Source organism: Rhinolophus sinicus, chromosome X (genome assembly GCF_036562045.2).
Source record: "Rhinolophus sinicus isolate RSC01 chromosome X, ASM3656204v1, whole genome shotgun sequence".
Taxonomy (NCBI): domain Eukaryota; kingdom Metazoa; phylum Chordata; class Mammalia; order Chiroptera; family Rhinolophidae; genus Rhinolophus; species Rhinolophus sinicus.
Window position 1 is genome coordinate 6,696,647 of NC_133768.1, and position 19,983 is coordinate 6,716,629.

General features: G+C 55.5%; 1 protein-coding gene across 10 annotated transcripts; it reads right to left on the reverse strand.

Moving 5' to 3' along the window:
* Positions 1-403: 403 nt before the first annotated feature.
* Positions 404-18,824, reverse strand: LOC109439151 (granulocyte-macrophage colony-stimulating factor receptor subunit alpha). 10 transcript variants are annotated; one of them, XM_074323625.1, is made up of 12 exons: positions 18,595-18,824; positions 14,882-14,981; positions 13,142-13,284; positions 11,897-12,020; positions 10,005-10,134; positions 9,735-9,910; positions 7,071-7,204; positions 6,502-6,531; positions 5,652-5,787; positions 4,095-4,191; positions 2,028-2,109; positions 404-1,022 (listed from the first exon to the last, which is right to left on the reverse strand). In XM_074323625.1, exons 2-12 carry the CDS (start codon positions 14,955-14,957, stop codon positions 927-929), a joined length of 1,224 nt encoding a protein of 407 aa, XP_074179726.1. In that variant the 5' UTR covers positions 14,958-14,981; positions 18,595-18,824; the 3' UTR covers positions 404-926. The 10 variants fall into 10 exon arrangements, with proteins under 10 accessions (XP_074179726.1, XP_074179724.1, XP_074179723.1 ...); XM_074323623.1 differs by having other exon boundaries at positions 18,585-18,822; XM_074323622.1 differs by having other exon boundaries at positions 18,489-18,596.
* Between the last annotated feature and the right edge of the window lie 1,159 nt (positions 18,825-19,983).

A 19,983-nucleotide genomic window follows, 5' to 3' on the forward strand; every position in this document is an offset into this window, starting at 1 on the left:
TGCACTGGAGAAAGTTCCAGAAGGCTGCTTGTGCTCTCTGCCCAGCCCCCAACCTCCCCCAGGCTGGTAGAGAGGGGCTGGCTAGCGTCTGTAGGAGGAAGATGGGGGACACGTATGGGAGACCAAAGGTAACCTCTAAATTCGGATCCCAAGGTCAGATTCACCCCAAATACTGTCCCCTCATGCTCTTTCCTTCCCCTGAGGTCCCCAGGGACGTGTCACACACTGTTGGACTTCACCGTATGTGATGTTTCAGCCTCTGTCATGGTGCTGTCTGTTACCACTTGTGGCCGATGGAATCGTGGCCCCCAAAGCTGTCCCCATCCTATCCCGGTGTCGTGGACAGAATAAGGTCCCCAGACATGTCCCCGTCCTAATTCCTGACGCTTGTGACACTGTGACCTTACACTTTGCTTATACGATTACATTAGGGACCTTGAGCTGGGAGATGATGTCCAATGTCATCACAGGCATCCTTCTGGGAAGGAGGCAGGACGGCCCATTGGCTCTAAGGTGACAGGTCTGTGCTCTGTTACATTACGGAGTCGTCACTTGTGCAGCAGCCTGTGGAAACTCACACCTTCCTAAGCGAGGGCCGGTAGACAGGCAGGAGGACAGACACGTGACAGGACAAGCTGAGGCCACAGGGACCCACGTCCCCGCTGTCTGCAGGCTGGGAGGACACCTGACGTACTGGAATGTGGAGTTGTTTGTGGAGGACGTTCGAAGGGCATCACACACTCCCTACAACTATAAGTATCATTGGGAAAAATAAATCACATTTTTTTTAGAGTAAAAAAAAAAAAACTAAAAAAATAGAAAGCTCTACAAATGCTGGAAACAATCACACACACACACACACACACACACACACACACACACAAGTTTCAGCACGACCGGGGGGGCAGGGGGGACAACTGTGACATTCATGGGGTGGCTGTGGGTGCTGTGACCTCTTGCACCGTCAATATTTCTTCATCATTACTTTTTCCTGCATCAAGTGCCATTGCCTCCCAGACGATCTGGGGAGAACAGAAGGAGACGCTGTCAGGCTTCCGGCCGTCCGGGTGGCAGAAGCCAGAGACCGTCTGCCGGGCCGACCAGGTAGCTGGCGGATGAACAGCACGGCCCAGCCGAGGGCTTGGGAAAGGGACATCCCGGTGGAGGGTACGGCACATGCAAAGGGCCTGGGGCAGGACGGAGCTCCAAGGAAAAGGGAGGGCCAGGGGCTCGTCCTGGCCCAATAAGTTCGGCAAGGCCTCAGAGGTCCCCAGGAGGGGCCGGGATGTGGGCTGATGACAACGGACAGATGTGAAGGACGTGCTGAGCGAGATGTGAGCGGCTGGATGTGATGCAGGACAGGGCACAGCCCCCTGCAGGTGGCCCCGGGGACAGAGCCAGAGCCGCTAGCAGAAGCCACCAGGGAGAGCGGGACGTGACGGGAGCCCCCAGGGGTGTCTCGGGAGCAGAGGTCACGCTGTCCTTGTGCTTCTTCACCCTCTCTGGGCCCTTCCTCCAAGAGGTCAGGTCAGACTCCTTTCTGCCTTTGTCCCCTCTGTCTCTTCTATCTATCTCTGTATCTATCTATGTATGTATCTATGTAACTATGTATCCATCCATCACCTATCTATGTATCTATGTATCTATGTATCTATGTATCTATGTATCTATGTATCTATCTATGTATCTATGTATCTATGTATCTATGTATCTATCTATCTATCTATCTATCTATCTATCTATCTATCTATCTACCTACCAACCACCTATTCTCTGTCTCTCTTCCCCCAGACTCTCCCCATCTTTCCCCTCCGCCTCCTTTTTCTTCCCGCCCACTCCCTAATTCCCCCAGACGCCGCTCACAGAGACGTAACCTCTGACCCCAGGAGGCGGCCAGCGAGCGGGTCACAGGGTTCCAGCCACATATGCTGTTCCTGCTCCGTTGGACACGGGGGCGATGACGGCCCCTCCCAGGGTCGCTGCGCCCCTCTGCATCCTGGCTCCGTCCTCTGCACCCCCACACGTACCTGGTTGTTGGTTTGATGGTTTTCGTTCAATGTATCTTTGATCCCCGGAATTGGCGTGCAAACACAGTACCTCTGGAGAATCCTGGTAAGACAAGAAAAGTGTGAAGAAAGGACCTCGATGTCCCATTTCATCCTTGCACCAAAACGTGACACTCTGTCGTGCCTGTGACATGCATCTGGGCTCATGTCTTCACAGCAATTTCATGTAAGGATCAGAGAGGGACTGACTCAAATCTCAGAGAAGTGAAACAGCAGCAAGCACTCTAAGACGGAGTGATGGCCACCAGGGTCTTTCTAGAACCTTCACTCTGTCCCTTGGACCCACGGGCAGGAGTGGGGGGCCGTGACCACTCCAGGAAGCCAGAGGGCGTCCAGGGTCTCAGGCATTAAAAGGCCGGGGTCCTGGGAGGGCACGTGTCCCTCCACCCAAACTTGAAGCCCGTGGCTTCTGACTGGTCAGCTTTCCGTCCATGTGCCGGGTTCACGTTCTGTCACTTGTTTTCAGTGTTGTCACGGAACCAGAGCATTTCCTCTTGGCGAAGCATTGGGGTATTGCTGCGTTTTCTGAGGGGCGTTTATTTCCTTTTCACGGCATCGAGGGAACCTCCACTTGTAAGGCGTCATCTGGTGTTTGCTTAGCTGAACGGTGGCCCCAAGGGCATTATATTCAGGTTCCGACCCCCAGAACCTGGGGACAGGACCTTCTGTGGAAACAGGGTCTTTGCAGATGGGACGGAGTGAGGGGTCTGAGATGAGGTCGTCCTGGATCAGAGGGGCCTGAACCAATGACAGTGTCCTCATCAGAGACAGGAGAGGAGGGACACAGACACAGAGGAGATGCCACGTGGAGACGGAGGCAGAGATGGGAGGGAGGCGGCCACCAGCCCAGGGACGCCTGGAGCCCCCAGGAGCTGGAAGGGGCAGGAGGGACCGTCCCCTGGGGCCTGTGGAGGGAGCGTGGCCCTGGGACACCTTGATGTCACACTCCTGGTCTCCAGGCTGGGGGAGGATGGGTGTCTGTGGTTTTAAGCCATCTGGTTTGTGGTCACTTGTTTTTCTGGTGGCCACAGGAAACTCACGTAGCTTTTCTTTAGATAACTCTCAAAGGCACGCAGCGTGTGCCCATCCCCGTGACTGGTGGCAGGGCTGAGCCCGGGGACAGGGGTGCCTTGCTGGCACACCCAGCATACAGGACGGCGTTCTCTCCTGGTCCCGATGCCATATTCCTATGCCGTTGTCACCCGTGTCACTCCTGGAGGAAGTGACCACAGGACGCGCCAGCAGGACGGGAGCTCTGGGCGCAGGGACCTCAGGTGGATGCCCGCGGCATCCTTACTTCCTGCAGGAGAGTCGTGCAGCTGACACTCTCATTTCTCCTGTATACGCTTCATTCCAACGCACTAGTGAGGTGGCCGGAGCCCGCGCTTGCTGCCGAGGACACACGGCTGAGACGCTGTAAGGACGGCTACAGAGGTGCTTGTAAGATGCTCATTATGTGTGGGGGGTGCTGGGGGCTGAGGACGGACACTCAGCCAGAGGCTGGGGTTCCAGGACAACTCCTGGGAAGGGGGTGGGCTTGGGGGGACCCCGAGGGCTCTGTGAGTCTTATGGGGAGAGATGAAGGCAGATGGGGCTCACCCCAGGCTCTGAGGTACAAGGTGAAGCTGACTGAGCTCTGAGGGGTCCAGTGTCGGGCAGAAGTGAGGGGCCCAGCCAGGTGTGGATGGCACGGCCAGGACGACGGGTGGCATCTCAGACCCTGCGTCCGGGGCTGGGTGCCCACTGGGACCCCCAGGAGAAGACCCCCTTTGGTTGTGTGGCCACGTTGCCCGCCATGAACCACTGGTACCCCCGTGGAAGCCCGGGCCCCCTGCCTGCTCTTCCTGTCACTGTGTTTTTCAGTCTCTCCTCCAACCTTCCCTCTCCCACATGCGGTTTCTGCTGGAAGACCCCACGCTGACCCGCCAGCAGCTCCTCTGGGCGAGAGAAATGGGCTGACTTTGCAACGCGCCGCTCCGTCTTGCAGGGGCAATGCCGACCCGGGAGCTGCAGTGCGTACTATCCTACCTTTTTAAAACGAAGCCGAGAATCAGGGAGCCGATGAGGGTCCCTACGACCACCAGCGTGTAGACAGGAATTGGGCTGGGTTCCCGTTCTTCAGAGCCTGGGGGAGAGAGATGGTGACACACCAGGTTACCCCCTGGGGCGACGTGTCAAAGCTGGAGCCTGGCCACCTGGTTCCCACACACTTCCCAGCTGAGGAAAAGCACCCAGCGCTGCAGGGAAATCTGCAGAAAAAGTTCCCAGTCCCCAAAACCTGGGAACAAAATGACCCTGCGACCGTGAGTACCCCAAACATAGAAAGTGCCCCGAGAAGGCCGCAAGCCAATGCCAAGCACCCCGACTCAAACATGGCCACGCGAAAAGGAAAGCTCAGTTCCAGGCAGACCCTTTCGACACAGTTTGAGGCTTTGGGTTTTGCATATCATGTGAAATCAGCACTTTTTTTTTTTTTTTTTTAACAATGAATGCACTCTTTTTACAACACAGCACATTCCGTCTGTCCCTATTTAAAAATGCAATGGAAAACCCCGGGTGTCTGACCACCGTCGTCACCCAATGGACTTTGGTGCCGTGTCGAGATGCTTCAATCTGAAGAGATACAATGTGCGCTGTGACAGTTCCCGGTAACTACACAGTAACTGTACAAAGTGCTGACTCCACCTGACAAGCCAAAAAGATGCGAGGCAACGTTCTCCAGAACTGGGAGCCTGGAAACGTTGATCCTTTTTTTTTTTTTGCCCATTTTTCTAATCCCTATTAAAATCGGTTTGTTGACGTGTTTGTTGCTGACTTCTCAGAGTCCTTTCTTTGTTTTGGATACGTGACTCTCATCTGATATATGACTTGCAAATAGTTTCTCCCTTTTCACTGCCTTGAGGGTACCACCGAATGCACCAAAGTATGTGATTTTTCATAAGGTCACGGTTACCTAAGGTCACGGTTACCTATTGGTAATTCCAGACTATGACATCGTGCCGACCGTGTGTGTGTGTGTGTGTGTGTGTGTGTGTGTGCGCGCGTGTTTCGTACAAATTCTACCCTGGCCGTGACGTGAAACTCCTGTGTCTGGGATGGGAAGGAGCTGTATGCAGAACAACGCTTGCGGACCGCTGGCAATGTTGGCAAGTGTTCAGGGCATGGGGGAGCGGAAACGTTGTAAGCACCAGACTGGCTGTAGGTCCACACCACTCCCTTCTTACCAACTCGTAAAAGTCGGAGGCAGGAAACCAGTTGGATCTCTTGTGAATTTAGTTCCTGAAACAGCTCTCTCCTGATTAGCAGGAAACAGCCCCGATTCTGATGGGAACTTTACCCTCACCAGGGGCCAAGACTAGGGAGTGTCTGACATGGCCCTTTCCTGGTGGGGAGGGGACTTTCCTGTGTCCCTTCCTTTGGTGACCACAGGGGTCTAGCTCGTTAGCCTTCAGCATGCGTCAGGGAAAGAAAGAAGCAGGGGCCTGTGTCCAGTCACTCCTCAGGCCCCCAAGCCCCTCAGAATGGCCCAGGGATCAATGCAGGGGGTGGGACACGTCCAGCCATGCTTTTGGGACACACACGTACCGAATGCAACCGGCTGGCTCCATTCACTCCACTGCGGGAGCCTGGCGTCTGCGGCTCTTATTCTCACAGTATGTCTGGCTTTGGGCTGAGGGTTCAGAAAGCTGTATTTATTTTCCACAGCACCAGACACCTCCACCTTTGGAAAAGACAGAGAGTGAGAGAGACACGTCACCTGTGTTGAAACAGAAGAAGGGTGTGTTCGGGGGGGGGGGGGTGTTGCCTTTTCATTTGCACAACTGACAAGGACGCGAGACTCCGAGGCACGCTCGCCCGATCCGAGCACGAAAGCTGTGGAACGAAAATGGGGATTCGGCCACGAGAGCAAAGCCACGTCGTCACAGGCCGGACTGTCTGTGCTGCCTGGAGACAGGGACGGGCCTTACAAAATTAACGTGCGTCTTTCGGGACGGACACTGTTGCAGGAACGATGACGATGGTGCGAGTGACGGCAGTGAGCTGCTGCGGTCGTGCACAGAGACGCAGAAACGGTTCAGCCGTCACGGCCCGCGTGACAAACCCCGTGAGGGACACTGGAGAACGCAACTCTAGTGGGGGTTTTGTAGGAAGAAATCATCTCAACACACAAAGGAACGTGTCCTTGAGTGACAAGGATGGAGGACGAATAGGGCGGGATATAATAAACGTCACGAATTTCAGCACCGGGCCGTGACACGTGAGCCGAGGGGCAACCCTGCCCGTGGAGGCTACCGGGAGGCCCTGTGTCCCTGCGTCCCCGAGTGGGTGGCCCCAGGAGCCACTCTCCCCTGGTGGCCTTTCCTACTGTCCCTTTCATCCCCACGGTCTGGCTCACGGACAAGCAGTGATGGTTTGAGTGACAGCTGTAACTCACCTGTTGATTGCCACCGGGTTGCATGTTGTCCTAGAAAAACCAAACAGAGCCCAAGTCAGAAAAGGTTTCAGTGGGAAGGTTCTTCGCGTTTTTATCTATTGTCCCCTGGAAAAGCAGTCAGAGGAACCAACAGAGGCAGGGACGAACGGAGGGCTGACCTGTGTCAGCTCATGACAACCCTGGAGTGGACCACGCAGGGGGGGGAGGGGAGACAGAAGTGGCTGAGAGACGGGAGGACGTCCCCTGATCACGGCTCCTCCTAGACCTGAGCAGGTGACACGTCCTCGTTAAAACCTAGGGGACATGGAGCAGAGGTTTCATCCATCGACACGGGGCCCAGGTGGCCACCTACTCATGGGTCCTCCTGTTTCTGCACCAGCCTCTGTATGTCCACACCACCTTGAAGCCATATGAGTCCCCCTGGGTCTGTGACCATCCATTGGGAGCTGCCGTTGGACCAAGTCCACCCTGCACTGGTGCCAGTGTGTCACTCACCCTCCTCCTGTGCCCGGGTCCCCGTCACCAGGCTCCATAGGCCAAGGGCCCTGCAGGAAGCAGCGTCCCCTCACCTGGGTCCGGATGTCCAGCTGGAACTGGAAATCCAAGGCGGACGTTCGTCGTCGGGTCCGGGGCTTTTCCCACTGGATGAGGCAGCGGGACTTGTTGCAATGCACGGTGATGTTATGGGGTGGGCTGTATCTTTCTGTAACGAGAACCCAGGACACACCCCTGAACCCCAGGGCTGCCTCTGGGCCGCAGAGGGGAGGCCCGCTTCATTCCGCCTGGCTCGGAGGAGCAGCTCCCCGCGGAGGGAGGCAGCGGTGGGTTTGGAGGCCAGAGACAGGCTCCGTTGAAATGTGTGTCATCACAGGGGCCTGGAGCCACCGATGGGACCCCTGAGCCTGCAGGTAGGGAGAGGGGGGCTGACTTGGCAAGAAAAGACAGTGTCAGGCTATGGGCTTGTCCTCGAGAGACCAGCCTGGGGCCGGGGGCTGGAAAGAAGAGAAAGAGCTGGCAAAATAACCCAAACCCAAAGCAAAGCGGACACGCCAGTCGCCCAGGGTGGGTGGATGGGCTGGGGTTTGTGGCTTCTACAGAGAGGGAGGCGGCCGCAGTGAAGGTTCAGACATGGGGACACACGGCCGTCTGGCAGGCAGGCTGTGGGGTTACCCAAAGTTAAGGGGCGTTGGGAGAATAGGGTCCCCATGGCACCAGCAAAGGCATGGCTTCTGACTGGGGGCGTTGATGCTTATCTGAAAGGAAGGGGGGACCCCAGCATCCTCCAACGAGACATGGATATTCAGTGATGACGCCTACAGTGGCTCCAGCAGTAAACAGGACGGGAGCCCTGCAAGTGAACCCACTCTCCCTGCAGCCCCTTCACTTGTGGACACTGAGACGACTCGGTTCCACCATGGGACCCTCAGAGGGTACGTTTGGGCCACCTGGCCGAGTGACACTTCTTCTCTTGGGACTGTAAACCTCCTGGAATTTACATCTCGATTGGGTCTATTGGGCCACGTTTCCGTGGACCTACATACACCACCACTGCAAATCACACCGTGGATTTCCAAGTTCAGCACAGAGAAAACACCACCGTCCCCAAATCTCCATGGGTTCACCAACCCGGAAGCGCCAGGAACCCCACCCTTTTGGGTTTTGTGAAGGTTTTCTTACGTAGGCAGAGCTGATTAAATCACTATCCCTAGAGGGACTGAACCCAATCTCCAGCTCGTTTCCTCTCCCCCCAAGTTCAGGTGAAAGTTCCAGCTGCTAATTGCTGGCTGGGTCCCCTGGCAACCAGCCCGGGGTCCTTCCAAAAGTCACCTTATCAACGTAACAAAAGTCACCGGTATCATTCTCCTCACAGGAAATTCCCAAAGCGTTAGGACCTCCGTGCCAGGACTCAGACCACACATACTTTTCTTAGTCGAGATCGCAGTATCGCCAGATTGCATTTGGAAACAGTCTTTGGATGTCTTGGCTTAAATAGGGCTGCACCCGATTTCCACACCGTATGGAGCAGTGCTCTCAGGACCCAGGACACCTGCCACCTGGCCAGGTGCATACAGCAGGAGCTTCCCCAACAGGTGAGCCTGGAAGTGGCCAACCCCAGGGTGTTAACTGCAAATGGGCGTTTTCTGAATTTTCCTAGGAAACCTCCCCCCGCCCCCCGTCTTCCCGATGAATAGCCAGCACCCCAAGCACACAGTCCAGCGCTCTGGATAGAATGACAACAACCAGGTCACTTGAGAATCCTCCAGGGACACATGATAAGGTCACATTCAGAGATGGAAGTTGACCCCTAAACAGGGAGGAAGGCCGGGAACCCCTGCATCCTACTTGCAGGACCTGATGTAGAATCTGCTTGCCTGCTTTTCTGGGGTGGCTGTCTCTCTAATTTGGGGAGCTGTTTCACTGCACCGCCCCCGATCAGGCAAAAGAAAGCTGTGCCTGCAGCCACGTGGGGATGCCCACGAAAGGGCCAGTACCCCCCACCTGCGGGTCTGACTGTCCACGCTTTTGTCCTGGGAGGGCAGGGCTTTGCTGTCAGCTGCAGGCTGTGCCAGCACCGGGCACTGGGGCTGTAGGACTATTGGAAGAGACTAGGCTTCCTGGGGCGGGGGCACCAGCGTCATCGTATGTCACTGTGCCCCATGCCAGGTAAAAGGAGAGGTGACACCCTTTACTCGGCCTCTGTCTTCCCTGTGTGGCCATATTCTTATATCTGATCGAAAGAAACAAACAAAAAGGGAGCACCCCCAGTCTTGGCAAGCCCTAAAATAAGCAGGACCTTGTTTGGGAAGAGAGTCTGTGCAGATGGGACAGAGTGAAGGATCTGAGGTGAGGTCGTCCTGGATCGGGGGGCCCTGAACCCAATGACAGTGTCCTCGTCAGAGACAGAAGAGGAGGGACACAGACACAGAGGAGACGCCACGTGGAGACGGAGGCAGAGATGGGAGGGAGGCGGCCACCAGCCCGGGGACGCCTGGAGCCCCCAGGAGCTGGAAGGGGCAGGAGGGACCGTCCCCTGGGGCCTCCGGAGGGAGCGTGGCCCTGGGACACCTTGATGTCACACTCCTGGTCTCCAGGACGGGGGACGATAAAGTCTCATCTTTTTAAGCCTCCAGTCTGGGGCCATTTGTTCCAACATCCCTAGGAAACGTATGCAGGTTTCAATGCAAATGGTTTGACCATGCGAAGCAGTGGTGACATCTTGCTCTTGTTCTCACCTATTTTATGAATCGACAAAGTAGTATCAAAGAACTGGATTGCTGTCTGTTGGCTGGTACCGTTAACCAGGAAGTAAGTGTTGAACGCTAATTCTGAGAGGTTTTGGAAGTGACATCCCACGTGGGTTCCGGCATCTTCTGTGTAACGAGGACATTCTCTTTCGTTCGGGTTCTTCCTGTAAGATTCCAAAGGGTCCCGGCAACAATCAAGACATTTCTTTCTTTTTTCACTGTATTTCTCATGGTTCTCCCCATGAGATCAACACTTACTTTGATTCTTTCAGGTACAAGAAATACTGGACGTCATCGGGGGCTGATCGGCCCTTTGCCCAAGTGCAGTTCATGAAATCGGCCTCGTAGATGAGACAGGAGAAGTTTTGGGCAGCTGTGCCCGCTCCACCTGGGGGAGAGACAGAAACAAAATAATTTGCAATGGAAGGTTCAAAGTGGGGAGAGCAGATGGCTTTGTGGTTTCCACGTCCACCAAACCACCAAAGAAGCCATAACACGAATCCTTCTTAAGCTCTTCCCCCAAAATAGAGGAGGGAGCACGTCCAAACTCATTTTACGAGAACAGCATCTCCCTACTCGCGACGCGAGGAAAGAAAATTACAGGCCGATAGAGCTAATACACGTGGATGGAAAGATCATTAACAAAATACTAGCAAACCAAGTCCAACAGCACGTGAAAAGAACTACCTGCCAAGAACACACAATGAGGAAAGGATTATGTCTTTACTAAAGAAATTAAGTCAAAACGGGTTAAAGACTCACACATAGGACCCAAAACTATAAAACCACTAGAAGAAAACATGGGGGAAATGGATCTTCACATTGACATTGACAATTATTTTTTTGGCTATGACGCCAAAACACAGGCAAGAAAAACAGCCAACTGGGATTGCATCCAAGTGTAAGGCTTTTGCACAGCAGACGAAACCATCAGCAGAGTGACAGGCAAATCTACAGAATGGGAGAAAATATTTGCACACCATAAATATCTGATAAAGGGGTTACGATCCAAAATGTGGAAGGAATGTAAACAGCTCCACCGCAGAAAACACAGAAACAGTGAAAATCCCAAATAATCTGGTTACAAAGTGGACAACGGACCTGAAGAGACATTTTCCCAAAGAAGACATAGAGCTGTCCAATAGGGGCATGAAAAAATAAATGCTCAACATCACTAATCATCGGAGAAATACAAATCGAAAGCACAAATACGATGTCACCTCACACCTGTGTTAGAATGGCCACCATCAACAAGACACGAGATAGCAAGTGTTGGCAAAGCAAGTGTGGAGAACAGAGAACCCTCGTGCACTGTGGGTGGGATTGCACGTTGGTGTAGCCACTATGGAAAACATATGCAGGTTCCTCAAAATATTCAAAATAGAACGACCTTATCAGCCAGCAATTCTACTTTTGGATCTACATTCAAAGGTCATGAAATCTTTATCTTGGAGAGATAGTTGCAACCGCCATGTTCATTGCAGCATGATTTGCAGCAGCTAAGAAACGCAAACAACCTCAGTGTCCACTGATAAATAAATGGATAAAGAAAATGGGGTCCCTATATACAATGGCATATTACTCGGCCATAAAAAGGACATCCTACCATTTGCAACAACATGGATGGACCTAGAGGGCATTGTGCTCAGTGAAATAAGTCACACACACACACAGAGACAAATATTGTACAATCTCTCTTATATGTGGAATGTGAAATGGTCAAGCGGACGGAATGAGAGAATAGAACGGTGATTGGCCATTGGCTGGGCTGGGAAGGAGGGAGAAAGCAGGAGATGTTGGTCAAAAGGGACAAAGGTTCACTTTTGCAAGGGGAATACGTCCTGGGGACCACCTGCCCAGCATGGTGACAGCAGTTAATATTACTGTATTGTTCACTTGACGTACGCTGAGAGAGTGGGTCTCAAGGGTTCTCCCCAGAAAACAATCAAAGAAAGAAAACGGTGACTGTGGGAGATGACGGACGTCTGTGCTAATCACTTTACAATACATCCACATATCAAAACATCAAGTTGTACATCATCAAAGCACACAATTCCTGTGTTTCAATTACACCTCAATAAAGCTGGAAAAAGGGGTCTCGGTTTTGGTGCGAGTGGGGTGCAGAAGGGTCACGGTGACGGTTTCCCTACCTGGGTTTGTGAAGAACACCTTTTCCGTAATCTGTCCTTGGCTCATATTTACTCTAATTATGAACGTGAGTCCCTCGTGGAGACAAGAGTTCTGAAAGGTGCAGTGACAGTCTTTCCCCTTGAGCTAAAGAGATGAAACCAGCCAGTGGATGAGGCAGCCGGTTTCTCTCCTCCCCTGTTGACTGTCGCTTGCTCTTACACTGACGCCGGGACACTGTCCGCCCGCCCCATCCCTGCGTGAAATGTCCCCCATGTACCTCCTTTGGGGGGTGGCCATGTGCCAACTTGCTGGTGGGGCCTTAACTCGATAACCTACAGCAGCGTTTAGAGGTGCACAAAAGAACTCACATGTCACTGTGCTCTCGGTTACTGGGGACCTTGTCACAAGGCAGGTTCTACTCCACCAAGTCCCAGGCGAGGCCTGAGAGTCTGCGTTTCTAACAAGCTCCCCAGCGATGCTGATGGAACCCACTTGGAGCAGCGAGAGCCCACGGCAACTTGAATGTCAGGGAGTTCAAGGCACCCTCTCTTATGTTATTGCGTTTTCTTGTCCTATTTCATGCTCCACAGCCTCTCACAAGCCTCACGGTTACATTGTATCCAAGTCTGTCTGCTCCTGCTCGGGGCTAAGGCTACAATATAACCTCTGATGGACCCACGCAGGCAAAGGCTGCTGCTGTTCCATGCGGGCAGGCTGCCAGCTTCCCTAAGCAACTAACGGGGTACGGACGTATGCGAGTCACATGAGAAACCATTTGTCTTCCCCCATCACTGTTGATGGACGTGTCGTCCCCCTGAAAGACAGCTCTGGAAATTCTGGGAGCCTTTGAATGCTCTCTTGGGATCTAAGCCTGATGCGCTGGGCCCCCCATCCTGCCAGTCAGCCCCCTTTTCCCTTCCCCGGGTGGCTGACTGTCCCGAGAGTCCCACCGCCTCTCAGCTCCCTGCACCCTCTGCGGGTTCTGACATCATGGAGGCTCTGAGCTGGGGTTCCTCCCCTGTGGGTGTGTGGGCTGTAAACCCTTCCTTTTAGGATAAGACGTTTTCCGGGGAGCCCCTCGGTCACCCGGGAAGCAGGGCACTGGACATACACCTCCATTTCCCTGGCACGGCTAGAACCCTGGCTCCTCTGCGTGTCCTCGTGTCATGTGTGTGTGTGTGTCATTTGTACTGGCTGTCGTCTTGTTTCTAACTCGGTGACAGCTATGTCAGGGGTATCAATGGGGCGTAGCAAACCCATCCTACTTTCATTTTGACTGATGCGTTATCCTTCCGAATCATCTCACATTGGATGGAAGTGGTGTTTTCTTGGCAGTCCCAAGTTAAGCTCATGGTGCTTCGGTCGAACCTCACGTGTAGACTGGGGATGGGGTCCGTGCTGTGAGAAGCTGAAAGATGTAGCCACCAGATTCAGAAATCACTCTTCTCTTGTCTCTATTCCCCCTCACCTACCTATCCCAGGGCGTATACGCTAAGCTCAGCGCTGGGACTAGCTGTCCCCTTTCCTCTGTCACCAAGGCGGCCCCAGGACCTTGTCACGTCCTCAGAAACGCCTCCCTTCCCCATCTCTCCTTCCTGCCTGGACCTCCTTGCCTTTGCTCCACGAGGAGATAAATGATGACCAACCAGGAGGGAACAAGACAGGCTCTAGCTGTCCCCATAGGAGGAAGTCAACCATTGTCATTTGTATGACAGACTCAGGAGTGGGCAGATGGGTGGGAGGTTTCACTGTGGACGAGAAGGAAGTGGTTGTGTCCCAGCCGGAGGCGGCCGGTCTGGGGACGGTGTAGGTGGCTGGCGAGAAGCCAGACAATCGTGTGACTGCCTGGGGCAGCTCCCTGGGCTTTCTCTGCTTGGTCTTCAGGTGGAAGTGGGGGCAGAGGTGAGGGGACTTGTCCGTTTCTGATCCAGTCCTGGCCATTGGGGGGCCAATAGCTACAGAAGCTGGCATTTAGCTTCTCAGATTGGTGGAGACAGGCCAATCGGGCTTCCTGCGTGTCTGAGTGAGACTTTTATTTTTATGGGGGGGGGGCGGGTGATTTCCATGTGCATCTGGAATGTGTGAGCCCACAATCTCTGGGCTCGGTGCCTCACACCCGCATTCTCCCCGTCCCATCCCAGGGGCCATCTGTGTTCAGGCCTCTGGGCGCCTGTCTGGTCTCTCAGAGGTGAGGAGCGGTGTCCGCTCCGTCCACATTCCCCAGTCACACCGACTTTCACAAAGATGCCTGTGCCTTTGTTTGGGTCCCAGCTCTGTCAGTCCTTGGCTGTGTGACTTTCCACAGACTGCTTACCCTCTCTGTTCCCTGGTCTCCATCGTGGCTGCATAAAGCAATCACGTGTCTGCCCTCAAAAGGTCAGTTAAAAGTCACAAAAGCTAACTGTCGTTCGGCAGTTCTCCCTGGTCATTTCGGGACCCCCCAGGCCTGAGCAGTGATTCCTGACAATGGTCTTACGGGGCGGTTGGGGTTCAGGGGGGTCCCTGTCCTGCCCGGTGAGGTTCGTTTACCTGGGTGTCTTGGTACCACGTGAGTTGGACCTGGAGGACCAAGGCTTTCCCCCACGACCCCTAACCTGCAGTCCATCGTACAGCGCTGACGGCCCAGGAAGCAGAACACCCCACCGCCCGGCTCCCCCACCACACGCACTGCGGACCTACGTGTGTGTGTTTCACCACCATCCTCCCTAAAAGGGCGAGGGGCTGAGAATCAACGTCAATATCCGTAACTGATATGCCCACGCAGTGATGCTGCTTCCCACCCCTGAAGGCTGCTAGGTTAGACGGTGCAGGTCCGTCTGCCTCGCTTTCCCTGCCTGCAGTGCCCCGCAACGTGGCACGCGGCCAGCCAGCGGGCAGCGAGGTCCCACGTCCCTAATGCACGTTCGAGGCCAAAGGAAACGGGACTCACATTTCAGGACACGCCCGCAGACACCAGGCCATCCAAGGGGAGTGGCGGGAAAAAGCCAAGCGCCGCACACACTTACCCTCGTCCTGCTGGGTCAGGAGAAACGCCGGGTCTAGCAGCACCCAGAGCAGGACGGCCTTCACCAGGAAATCCATGGGGCTCCCACAGGATGGGAGGTGCTGCAGAGAGACAGAAACACATTGAGGAAATGCTCCCTCATAGAGAACAAAGTCATGGTGGGCAGATGGGAGGGGGTGGGGGGCGGGGTGCAAAAAAGGGAGGGGATTGAGACGTTCAAACTGGTAGTTTCAGAATAGTCACGGGACGTAAAGCACAGCCTAGGGAATACAATCAATAATACGGTGACGACGATGGATGGCGCCAGGTGGGGACTAGACTCATCGGGGGAATTGCTTTGTAAGTTACATACATGTCTGACCACGATGCTGTCCACCTGAAACTAATATAAAATAACATTGAATGTCAACTGTCACTGAGCCATCAATGAATAAAACAACTCGAACAAGTAAAGTCTAGGAAAGAGGCTATAAAAAGTGTAAATTCCAAAGCAAAATGCTCTATTTAGACCCAGACCCCCTCCTCAGACTCGATTTGGGGGTGACGTGCTGGGGTCTGGCCCCCCTTTATTTCCCTGATGGCGCTGGTGGTTGGGCTGCTTCTTTCGTTACTGTTCTTGGCACGTATGGTCTCATGTGTCTGTGCTCCCATCCTTACCTTCCATTGAGAGCCTGTCCCCTCGCTCCTTGTCTGTCTGTGTCCCTAATAATGTCATCCTGTTAGTGACGCCTCTTTCCCTTGAGGCTCCTCTCCCTGATCACGTTCTCTGTAATTTCTTTGGCTTTACAGGGTCTGATGGAGTAAGTGCTGCCTCTGTTTACTTGGTGTGTTAGTTTCCTGGGGGCTGTGTGACAAATGACCACAGATTTCCTCCCTTCCTTCCTTCCTTCCTTCCTTCCTTCCTTCCTTCCTTCCTTCCTTCCTTCCCAGGCATTTCCCTAATCAATGCTTTTCCTATTCAGCCCTGTCCGCTGCCTGCCTTTCGGGGGTCCCGGCCACCACAGCCACCACGCCTGCCCCTGGGACCTCCACGTCCGCGTCACCAGAATTCTGACCTGTCTCCACGGCCTCTCTGTCTCCCTGCACTGACCTCCGGACTCAGCTAGAGCTCGGCTCCCGCCGGAGGACAGTGTCTCCCTTTCAGGCCAGCGTGTTTGGGGCCCAGTTCCCTTTGCTGCTGAGCCCCACCGGGGGGCCCCTCCGCCGTCTCTCAAAGCCCCTGTCCGCCTACACGGCCCCCGTCCTGTGTGGAATTGCACTGCTGGCTGAAAGCCCTTTGCCTGTGCCACCTGGGATGACATCCGTGTGCACATGGGACTTCCCAACTCCCATGACCCATCTCCAGGGGAAGACCCTGCCTTTGACCCCACGTCCCTGTACAACCCAGGCCCTGGCCCATGTCACACAACTGTTCGTGTTGGTCCCACCCGTGTCCCATCCTGCCGGCCGTCCACCAGCCCCCCCGCAGGCCACCCCCCACCTCGCACCCCGAACCCTCTCTTCTCAGACGTCCCCTGCATGTCTCCTGTTCAAATGTGCACTGTTTCCTCACCGGTCTGTCCCCTTCCCATCTTCTCTGTGTAGCGAAGGGTCCACGGGCTCCTCTGGATTCCAAAGTCCTTGGCCCCTGGCCCTTTCTCCCGGCTGCAGCCCACAGTGCACCATCCCACCTCCTCCCGTCAGGTGTGCGTGCCTGGGCCAGCTTGCACCTGCCCCCCCCCCCCAGCCTCCAATCTCTGCCTCCCAACCTCCCAGAGCCCCCTCGCCCCTCACTTTCTACCAAAGGGGAAATAAAAGCCACCAACCGCAGGCTCTAACGTCTCCACCTCCCGAGTGTCTTGTACCCTGCGTGACAGGGAGGCACCTGCTTCCTCCACCTGCGGGCTGGGCCCTGCCTCCCCCAGGCCTCCTGCAGGGCTCCGCACGGTTCTCTAAAATGGGGGGATTTCCTTGCTGTGCCCCAGAAGCAACGGGACCGGTTCCTCCCTCAGCCTCCACGATCAAACTTCCCCTCCCTGATTTTCACATCTGCAATTTCAATTTATCGAAACTCCCGTGTGGAGCTTTGAGGGGAGCTGCCTGAGTGGGGGGCGGGCGAAGGAGGGACCGACTTCTTCAGGCTTCTGTGGTTGTACACCTGCCTCCCTCTCTCCCCACCCTCCCATACGCTTCTTGGATCCACGTTTCTGCCGCTTCTTGGTGCCTCCCGTCACGCCTGCGTCCGGGCCGGCTGAGCCGCAGGGGCCCGTGGGCGCACGCCCCCCTCCGAGGCACGGGACACCCTGAGTGACTGCACGGAAAGTTTTGCGTGGCAGCTGCCCACTCGCCTTGCTCTGCAATGAACTCCGTCTTGTTTCTTCACACTCATGGTGATGCAGCAAAACCACGAGTGTCTATACATTGGGCTTAAAAACAACCCAGCAACCACCCATCTGCTCAAGGGCCGCCCTTTTAGGTCGACGCCTGGCACTGTCCTAAGGCCCTGGGCCGAGCATTATGACACACACGCGCGCCCCCCACCCCCCACGTCCACTCAGGCAGAGCAGGAAACAGCCAGGCCTGCGATTCGCCCACCCAGTGCCCAGGTGCACGCCTGTCCCGGCGACCCCTGTGTATCCCTACGACCGTCATTTACGAGGCGTCTTCACAGAAGAGGCCGGGAGCTGAAGCCCACGGACACCTCCTTGCTTTCCGCTTCTTGCCTCCATTTGTCTTTTGTTCTGTTTTTTGCAATTGAGGGCAAATTCCCGTGGCATAAAACACACCTTTGGAAAGCAGCCCAAGCTGCCCCCATCGCCTCGATTGGATTCCACACCGGTTTCGTCCCCCAGAAGGAGACTCACGTCCATGTCCCCCCCCCCCAGCCCCTGGCGGCCCCCAGGGTGTCTTGTGTGTGGTGGATGGTCCCGTTCTGCCGCGTGTTGCAGGGACATGCAACCTCGCTCGTACCACATTTGCGCCTCGGGCACTCGCTGGCCCCCGACTATCTCTTCCTTGTGTTTTCACCTTGTTAGAGTTCAGCTTTATACAGACACTGGGCCAGAAACAATCGCCTATACCCTCCATCTATCAGATTAGTGTTTCCCAAATCCACTGCGCACACAAGAATCACCTGGGGGGCAGGCGGCCAGCGGTGCAGAGCCGGACTCGGCGGGTTGGTGCCACGGTCCGTGGACACCCCTTGGGGCAGCTTGGGTTTCCAGCTCCCTGAGGTCCCGGGGGGTGGGGTACCCTCAATCGCTGCACTCAGACAACGCAGAATAAAACGGCCAGTTCCCCAGTGACAGCCTTAACCCCACCTGGCCACCGGCTCCGCCCTTGGTTGCCAGGGTCTGTCAGACACGGCGGCTGGACCTGGGACGTGGTGGGGACCAGCGTCCCCCCGTGGACCATCGCACGCACACACTGCTGCCACGTGTTTCCACACTTTTGGACTCAGCCCGGTTGTCCTGGGAAAGTCAGCGAGCTCCCAGCGCAAGCCGGCTGGGTGCTGGGGCAGCGGCGTGACAACGCACCGCCCGTGGCCCTCAGATCCCTTTGCGGTGACCCCGGTCGGATGGGCGCCCCTCATCCAGCGGTCCCCATGTCCCACGTGACGTGTCACTGACCTGGAGCCGGAGCCACCAGCCACAGCCCCACAAGCAGGACATTTCACCGCAGGGACAACCCATTTCAAGGAGCACAGAGTAAAGGGACAGGCTTACCGCTCCTCACCAGGCTCGGCTTCAGTTCTCTTCAGCGGCTTCCTGGCGCCCGGACATCTAGCGGTTCCCCTGACCAACTAAGAATACCCTGATTGCAAGACCTTCCTATTTCCACACAACTTCCGTCCCTTCCTGCCTAATTTCCTCCTTATAAGCTACTTCTCTTTAGGTAACTTCTTCAAGCACCAGCTGCCAAGAGCCGTTTCTGGGGTCACCTCTCCCCTGGCACACACACCCCCGCGTGCCCTCTGCAAAGCGCCGAGAAAAGCAAGCACAGAGGACGTGCGTCGACACACAAGCCGTGGGTGTCTGGGCAAAGCACAGAGCAAGAGCCTTTGAAGCAGAAGCAGACGTGGGGACCGTGATGGCAGCAAATGGGAAGGGCCGCCGGGCAGCTTTGTGCCTCCAGGACGCCCAGTTCCCGAGGGAGGGAGCCGCCTCCTGTCTGCAGCCAGACAGGCAAAGACCCCAGGGTTGGGAGAGGGTGCCCACGCTGGGGACCGACGTGGGTCTTTGTGGCTTCATGGGTGCATGTCTCCTGGGTGACTTTTGACATCGGGCTGGTGCTGTTCAATTTGTCAGGCCTTTACAGAGCACCCCAGGGAAGAAAACCCTGGTTTGCAGCTCACAGTAGGACAAAGCTGAGTGCAAGGTTCCCAGGGGCTGGGGACATAAGTGCAACACGGGATGTCCCCAGAGAAAAACCGTCACAGGAGGAGGTGGGCAAGTCTAGGTCAGGGAAGGGGCAGTGTTTCCTGTGGACCCCGGACGTTGTACTCAGTCCTGGGGGATTGAGGGAGGGGCCTGCAGCTCACCGGCCACCGCGTGTCACACGGAGTGACAAAGGCCAGGGGGGGCTCACAGGCCAGCCTGACTGACAGTGCCCGTGGGCTGAGATGGGCCCTCTCCTGAACCGTCACCCCCAGCGACAGGGGCTGCTGGAGGCCGCTCCCTGACCAGCAGGCTCGGGCAGCTGGGGGGCAGAACAGCCAGGCAGCGGGAAACAGCTGTGAGCAGCGAGACGGGGGCGAATGGCCGGGACACAACTGCAGCTGGAGGGTCCACACATGAGAGCTTCAGGGCTGAGAAAATTCGGGAATGTCGGTGCCTTATCACAGCGGGAGCAAAAGAGGGGTGGGGTGACGGGAGATGTGTCTGCCGTCGGCCCCCTTGAAGCGGCTTCCTGGAGGGACCAGGAAGCATCACGAAATCCAGGAAGACATTTGAACTGCAGCAGTGGGTGTCCCACGGTGTTTGTTTCCTGGCGGGAGAGATATTCCCAATTCTGACACTGCATGGGCCTCTGCAGGATGGAAAATCCCACAACACACCTGTGTGCTAAAGAGTTAAGTCCATGAGCCTGGATTGTCCACACTCTGCCGGTTCCAAGACAGGTGTG

What these genes read in the sequence shown, in the direction of transcription:
- LOC109439151 (XM_074323622.1), bottom strand. Translation starts at nt 18,551, where the DNA reads ATGGGTTGTCCCTGCGGTGAAATGTCCTGCTTGTGGGGCTGTGGCTGG. An exon ending in TTTGTCGATTCATAAAATAG is followed by an intron (nt 7,205 to 9,734) that starts GTGAGAACAAGA and finishes TTCTCGTTACAG; the next exon opens with AAAGATACAGCCCACCCCAT. An exon ending in CTCGGCTTCGTTTTAAAAAG is followed by an intron (nt 2,110 to 4,094) that starts GTAGGATAGTAC and finishes TTGTCTTACCAG; the next exon opens with GATTCTCCAGAGGTACTGTG.